This window comes from Camelina sativa, chromosome 6 (assembly GCF_030686135.1).
Source record: "Camelina sativa cultivar CO46 ecotype springtype chromosome 6, ASM3068613v1".
Lineage (NCBI taxonomy): Eukaryota > Viridiplantae > Streptophyta > Magnoliopsida > Brassicales > Brassicaceae > Camelina > Camelina sativa.
The window spans coordinates 5,847,461-5,855,699 of NC_141885.1; the positions used below are offsets into that span (position 1 = coordinate 5,847,461).

Below are 8,239 nucleotides of genomic sequence, written 5' to 3' on the forward strand. Positions count from 1 at the left end.
TCACCTTCAGCTATCCGGACCGTTTCCTCTGGGCGTTCTGTAATATTTTCGAAAACCTTTGCATTACGCGCCTTCCATAAATACCACAAAATCCACGGGAAAGCGGACACATGAGAGCCCGGGCTATTGGGGTCCAATAAATGATCCATATTTGCAAAAACTGACTCCACCGGAAAACACTGTGTACCGACCGGTACCTGGGATAATGCCCACACCTGACGTGCCGGGGGGCAAAGGAACAAGACATGATTTACTGTCTCCTCCTCTGCACCACAACGTGAGCAGGACAAATCACATGAAATGCCACGTTTCCGCAAATTTCGTGAAACCGGGATACACCCTGACAAAACCTGCCACATAAAATGGTGCAGTTTTGGTGGGCAACGCACCTTCCAAACACTAGCCAGAAGAGAAGTAATCTCTGGTCCGACCCCAACCGCCTTAAAAGGCCCTGTTTTCGTCAAACGGGCCACATGATAGCCAGACTTAACAGTATACCTCCCATTTTTCGTAAAATGCCAACCAAGAGTATCATCCTTGGGGCAGCTTCCTAAGGGCAGTGCACCTATCAATGCAACATCGCCAGGATCAAAGTGGTCCGAGAGCACATCCATCCGCCATGAACGTGTCCGAGAATCAAACAAGTGTGAGATTTTAAGAGAAGGGTCCTTAAAAGGGCCCTTACTAAGAGCTGGTCTCGGGGATTGAGCTGGTATCCAGGGGTCAGTCCATATTGAAATGGACTCGCCCGAACCAACACGTTTAATAAGCCCTTTTTGTACCAGAGAGCGAGCTGAAATTATACTCCTCCACCCGTAGGAAGGAGAGTAGGAACGAATCGGTTCCATGGGATCCGAGTTCCGATAGTACCGACCCTTAAGAATCCTGGCAAACAAAGAATCCGGATATTCAATAAGCCTCCATAATTGTTTTGCCAGCAAAGCCGAATTAAAATCATCGACATTCCGAAACCCTAAGCCGCCCTGTTGCTTACTACAACAAAGCTTCTCCCAGGCAAGCCAGTGCATACCACCCGTCCTTCCATCCGAACTCCACCAAAAATTTGCCACCGCACTGGACAATTTGGATGTGATCGTCTTCGGTAGCCGAAAGCAAGACATCACAAACGTCGGTACCGCAGTAGCAATCGATTTGATCATAACCTCCTTCCCTCCTTTAGAGAGCAGTCTCGCCGACCAACCCGTCGTTCGACCCTGCAATCGTTCCCGGACAAACGAAAACACTTTTGTTTTCGACCCCCCTAAACTCTCGGGCAGCCCCAAGTACGATCCCATACCACCCTGAGCTGTGATCCCTAGAACCCCTTGAATCTCCAGTTTTGTCTGTTCCGCAACCGTGTGACCAAACTGGATGGAGGATTTCGCAAAATTAATTTGCTGACCCGAGGCGGCCTCATAATTCCGTAAAATCCTCAAGATGGCCTCACATTGGTCCTTGGCGACCTTACAGAAAAAAAGACTGTCATCCGCAAATAAGAGATGGGTGATTGGGGGGCATTTGTTGGCCACCTTAATCCCTGTAATTAATTTTTCTGCTTCCGCCTTCCGAATGTTGGCAATTAAAACCTCTGTGCATAAAATAAATAAATAAGGAGATAAAGGATCTCCTTGTCGTAATCCCCTTTCCGGAATAATCAGACCATTCGGTTGACCATTCAGAAGAACTTTGTACTCCACCGAACTAACACAAAACATAATCCATCTAATCCATTTCTCATCAAACCCCATCTTGTGAAGTAATTTGTCAATAAACTCCCATTCCACCCTGTCATATGCCTTGCTCATATCTGTCTTAATAGCCATAAATTTCCCTTTACAAGACGGATTAGTCCGTAAGCCGTGAAACATCTCCTGAGCAATCAGGATGTTATCCGAAATGAGCCTTCCCGGGACGAAAGCTGATTGTGTTTCTGAAATAAGGTCCGGTAAAAGCTTCTTTAGCCGTTGACACATGATCTTAGAAATAATCTTATATCCCACGTTACACAAACTAATTGGACGCAGCTCCGTCATCCGAGTCGGCTTAGCCACCTTCGGAATGAGACAGATATGCGTAGTATTCAAACCTCTATCAAAAACCCCCTCCTCGAAAAAACCATTAACTAGTGAGACAAGGTCTCCTTTAACAATCTGCCACGCTTTTTGGTAAAACAAAGCGGTCATCCCATCTGGACCCGGAGCCTTATCCGGATGCATCATAAATAAAGCCGCGCGGACCTCTGATTCTGTGACCCGGGCTGTTAACTGAGCATTGGCCTCAGCTGTAATCACTGGGTGTACCTCACGTAAGACCTCATCAAAATTTGTCGGATGTAATGTTGTAAACAGATCAGCAAAATACGATACTGCAATATTGCAGATGTCCTCATCCTCCGTAGACCAAATCTCATTTTTATCATAAAGACCAATGATCCGATTGCGGGCCCGTCTTTGCTTGGTCAGAGCGTGAAAGTACTTTGAATTTTGGTCGCCCATCTGCATCCATTTATTGCGACTCTTCAAATACCAATACACCTCCTCATCCTTATAGGCTTCCCACAGTCTAGCATTTAAATCAGCGATAACCGAAAGTGGAGTTGCATCGTCAGCCTGCGCGACAGACAACTGGCACTTTAGATCCTCAATTGTTTCCCTACCAAAAGGAACGTGGTCCTTACGCCACCTAGAAATAGCCCGTCTACAAATTACAATTTTATCTAAAAAATTGGGTGAGCTCTGAGGAGTCCCCCCAACCCATCCTGCCTCGATTGCCTCCATCAACCCTTCCTTCCCAATCCACCGTGGGTCAAACATAAAACGTCTTTTTCCCCGTGGCCTTTTTGCCCCTATATTGACCACAACGGGCTTATGATCAGAGGCAATCATAGGTAAATACTCGAGTACCGTATCTGGAAATAGATCATGCCAATCTTCATTGCCGAGGGCTCTATCCAACCGACACCGGATTGGCTTTTTATCCCGCCAACCTCGCCAAGATAAGCAATCTCCTAGGAATGGAAATTCCAGAAAACCACAATCTTGGATCATTCCATTGAAAGGAAGAAATGAAGACGGATGCCGTAATTTGCCTCCTCGTTTCTCATGATTACCAGTTAATTCATTGAAATCACCAACAGTAAACCATGGAGAGGACCGAGACACACCAATACGCAATAACCGCTCCCACACCATGTCACGGTTCTTCGGGACTGGATCACCATAAACGAACGTTAAATAAATGACCCGTCCTTTATAAACCGCTTCAATGTCGATTAACCGATTAGACTCAAATAAAATTGTAACATTAAAATCCGCTTGACTGTAAAAAAGTGCCAAGCCCCCACTTGAACCAATAGGTTCCACTGTGGTTAAATCTGTGTAGCCAAAATGCCCTATATATTTTTCCAGAACCACACGAGGCTGTTTTGTTTCCATCAAAAACAAAAAATCCGGGCGATGTTTATGCCATAGATCCCGCAGATTGCCGATTGTTGCCTTGTTACCTAGGCCTTGACAATTCCAACTGATAATATTCATTAATTAAACCCCCAAAAAAATGTGGTTAAGACCACATAATGCTACCCGTCCAGACCACGGACAAATAACCAAAGTAAAGAACACCACTTTAGTCCGAAAACCACCAATAATATCCACTAAGGCCCAAGGCCCACAACACCAGCCTGGTCCGAGTGTGAAACTCCAAAAACGAGAAACAACCAAAGAAAAACTAAGAGGCTGTGGTATATTGATGCAATACCTTAGACCCCAGTCCAGATTGAAATTATCCCATAGGCATAATAAAAATCCCCAATGAAATATCCAACACACGAAGACAAAAACAGTGGTCCGAAACTGAGAGAAACGCTGTGACCAACAGGAAAATACCCCATAGTAAGAACAAAGACACCAGCATAGTTTTATTATTGTTCTTATGAAAAGGTTACAACAGGTCAGAGCCTGAATTTGCGAAAAAACCCTTTTTAAAGGGAACTGAAGCAAAAAACAAAAGTGAACCAATGGGGCACCCATTATAGTATTATTGAAACCAAGAGAAAGAAAAGAAGAGATAAAAACCCGACTACGCCAGAACACAGTCTTCTTGTGGAAGAAACACCAATAACAGATGAGATGAATTAGACCCACCTCTCCTTGCCAGCACAAACAGACACTTAACATCAATTACCAGGATTAGTTGGAGGTTTTCCTCCATGAGTAGGACCTGCACTCCCTTGCACTCCTCCTCCCACCGTCGAAACCGACGAACCAAGTCTTTTGCGCGGCGAAGCTAATGCATAAAGGTTTCGCTTCTTAGTGCTTGCACCAGGAAGGACCCCTTTGTTCTTGACTGATTTGGACCGAGGTGGTAGAACCCCATTCTTTGCCTTGATTCCCTGCTCCGAAGCCGTATGGTCACCCTCCTTAGCGAGGGTATCCTCATCGTCATGAAGATCCTGCTCCTGGGACTCCCCTAGACCAGAGTCCTTGGTGACAAACGTCACCTCCTCATCAACGATGGGTTGAACCTCCTCAGAGGCTAACCCAGATGCGACCCCATGTTCCTCCATAATCGGACCCAGACCTCCGATCTCTTGTGCATCAGGGAGCTGAAACTCCTGAGCCAGCAAATCACTCAAAGCAGCAGAAAAGAGATCCTCCTGCTGGTCCTGAACCATATCCCGAGTAGTAACATTGTGAGTGTCAGATGCAGGAAAGAGGTTCTTGCACACCGGATTATTCTCACCAGAAGGGACCACAACAGTCAGCGGAAGAGCCCCCTGAATCAGAGATTGATCAGAAGAAACAGCAACCTCCTCCGTAGGAGACACCACAAAAGCGTCAATCAACTTTTGCTCTGTCGCTGAAAGGGAGATCCCTACACCCTCATCCGTACCCTGAGTTGGACCAACACCCTCACCCGCAATCAATGCAATGGTATCAGTCATCGGGACATGTGGTGGAGCTTGCTCCTTTGGTTGAAATTCCCTACGGCCCCGTTTTGACTTGTGTCCAAAACCTTGTTTGTGGCGATGATTGTCACGCTGACCACCTCCAGCACCCCTTTCTCCTCCTACAGCAGGACCCTGGGGATGAGCCCCTCGCATACCTGAGCCAGAACCAGAACTAGAACCACCCGCAACTGCTCCCTTGTAACTCTGTAATCTATCCTCAGGACGAGGATCCGACCCACCTGCCTGTTGTTGTTTCCCCGTATTACCAAATAACGGGCAACGGGAAACATCATGGCACAGGCTGAAACACCGGCGACAATAGCCATATAACCTCTCGTACCGCAGGGTTACCACCGTTTCTTCACCACTATGGAACTCGACCGAAGCTTCAAACACTAATGGCTTAAAACCATCGAACAAGACTTGAACCCGACCAGTATCGATGTCAACCTCTACAACCTCTCCCAGGTCTGAACCAATGCTGCGGAAGGTCTCGTCTGCCCAAAAATGAAGTGGGACTCCCATCATGCGGACCCAGAACTTGATGAGGTACGGATACTTATGGTCCACCACCGGTTCCCACCTGACCAGGGAGAGCATCCAATGATCAAAGTGGTAAGGTTCCATCTTCAGAACCTCCAAAATATCTTCCTCTTGATCAAAATCAAACTGAAAACGCCCCATACCCAGGTCCGCACCCACAACCCTCTCTTCAATCTTCCAGATCTTTGGCAGCATAAACAAAAGAGCCTTCATGTCCTGCATCGCAGGGTTCATGCATCGACCAATGAGTGTCTTTGCATACCCTTCGATGAGTGCCGAGTTATCAAACCTTGGGATCTTAATCTTCAGCTTACCAGTAGACCCCGACAAACTCTCCGAAGACCTCTGAGAAACCAATAACCCGGTTTGAGCCATAGTATCCGTACGAAGAAGAGAAGAAGGACAAACAGAGAATAAAGGAACCAATAACCAACAAGTTTCAGACCAGGAAAGTTTAAGTGAATAGACAAAAGAACACAGATGAGTGTGAGAAGCAAAGACGATTCTAGAGCCCCTTTTATAACCCATTCCAACCCCCTCGACGTGATCGACCATAATGACGATAATCACAACAATAATTGACCCAAAGATTCGGCCAGAAACCGGGCAATAATTGACGATTATCGAACCAGAGGAAACCAGAGCAAAATCCGTCCAAGCAAATCCCCTCATCTGAGCCCCAGGATCTGTAAACCCAACCCAAAATCGCCATTGAAATCGAACCAGAGCAGAGCAGATCAAAATGTGCCCAAACCTGGGAAAATTCCCACCGTGAAATCCGCCAAAGAGGATTCGATCCCCTACCTGTCTTCCCATCAAATCACCAAGGCAATCCCATGGAGATCCGGAAATTCCCAACACAGGAAGCCTCAAATCCGCAAACAAAATACCGAAATCAGGAGGAGACCGATAAGAGAAACCAAATAAAAACCCCCAGAATCTCGAGGCGAGATCCGCCAGATCGTAAGCTCACCGCAATCGAAAACCAAATCGGAAACCTAAAGACGCATCGAGAGAAAGAGATATTCTCCGCTAGTTTAATTTGCTCTCTATACTCTAATCTGATTATTTAAAATATTTATCGCATGCGACGGGTTAATTGTAATATATTATATAATTGTATGAGTTATGATCATTATAACAGATGACAAAAATAATTAGAACTATAAATAGCGTCACTATTCAACTTGTGTTAGTGTATACATATTAAAAACAAAACAAAATAAATATTTAGTTATTTATGAAAACTAAGCTGCAACTGAATTTTGTTTCAAAAATCCTATATATTTACCCCATGAAAGTTTTTATACATAGACATAATGCTAAGTTTTAGAGGTGTTCTAATTTAATATAAAATTACAAAAATATCTATTTATAATATTATTTTGGATTTAATGTGAAACTTTATTATTAGTTAGTACCATTATACATTTATAATTTGAGGACGAAAATGAGAGTAACACTTTCATTTAATTTATCCTACATCAGAAAACTGTTTTTAATCAAGTTACATTAATTTCCTTTTCCACGTATAAGTATACTTTTCATCAAGAATTTTCTAATATTGTAATTTTTCTCAAAGTAAAATATAATTTTACAACTAATTGTTTTCTTAAAATATCTTTTTTTATATAAAACATCAATGTTGTAAAATTTTATGGAGATACATTGTTCAGCATGTCTAATAATATTTTGATATTGATGATCTTGAAAATATAATAAATTGATGGTTTAACCCGTGTTATATTAAATTAATTAAAATACTTATTTTAAAAATTAAAATTATTATTAGTATTATTTATTTTGTTTGAACAGCTAAGAGGAAGACTTATTGTTATTAACTTAACTACATAACACCATGTGTTCTATAACTCATATAAGAAAAACACGGAACACTTTTGACGTTATGGACCTAAGTATCATTTTATATTTTTTATTCAGTCAAACTTCTTTGTTTTTTTTGGTAAAAAGTTAAATTATCAAACTCTCTATATATTACTTAATACCATGTTTTCCGTTATGTTTGAACTGTACATCGAGTTCCAAAGTTTGGAATTTTGCTTTCTTCTTTTTATTATCATTAGTGGGAAGAGATCAAGCAAACACTGTTTAGTTATTAGTATAACTTTCGCAGTAGATCCCATTTACACATTTGAAAATAAATCAGGCCACAAATTCTTTATGTTTGTGATTGCCAACATTGTCTAGTAGATAGATATGATGATGATGATACCCCAAACCATAGAAGAAAGAAGAAAACTTCACAACAAATTCTTAAATAATGATACGAGTCCGGACTCCGCAGAGCCACAAATAGGCCTTTTCAAAAGTGGCAAGAATTTTGAATACTATGTTTTGTATTCTGGTGGCTCAACTCCCACAACACTTGACCAAGAAGAGGTGCTGCTAAGTTATATTTTCGGACCCTCATCTCAGTAGGCTTCACCATTTCCATCCAAATAGTTTGAAGAAAACAATATAAAGCACTCATGGAAAATCTGGAATCTGAATGTTAAGAATCCAGATGGTTAAGTGAAGCAGTTCAGTGACGTAGAAGCAACATTGAAATGGCAGTCGGAGAACGCCAAAACATTGAAAAGGTAACCATCATGGACCTTTTTATTAAAGAACTCACCAAAAGAATAACCTCTCTCCACCAAGAACTCCTCAACCTTGCACCTACTGTCTCAATAAACTCCCCTCATGTCTCAAAAGGATTCCGAACTAAAATCCCTCAAAGCCCAGTTA

The 8,239-nt window shown here is 42.8% G+C and overlaps 1 protein-coding gene across 1 annotated transcript; it reads right to left on the reverse strand.

Annotated features, from left to right (window-relative positions):
- Window positions 1-4,174: 4,174 nt before the first annotated feature.
- LOC147942319 (uncharacterized) lies at window positions 4,175-5,763 on the reverse strand. The gene has a single exon (XM_087456014.1). It carries the CDS (start codon window positions 5,723-5,725, stop codon window positions 4,175-4,177), a length of 1,551 nt encoding a protein of 516 aa, XP_087312140.1. The 5' UTR covers window positions 5,726-5,763.
- Window positions 5,764-8,239: the final 2,476 nt, after the last annotated feature.

Coding starts and splice junctions, on each gene's coding strand:
- LOC147942319 (XM_087456014.1), bottom strand. CDS start 5,725: ATGAACCCTGCGATGCAGGACATGAAGGCTCTTTTGTTTATGCTGCCA.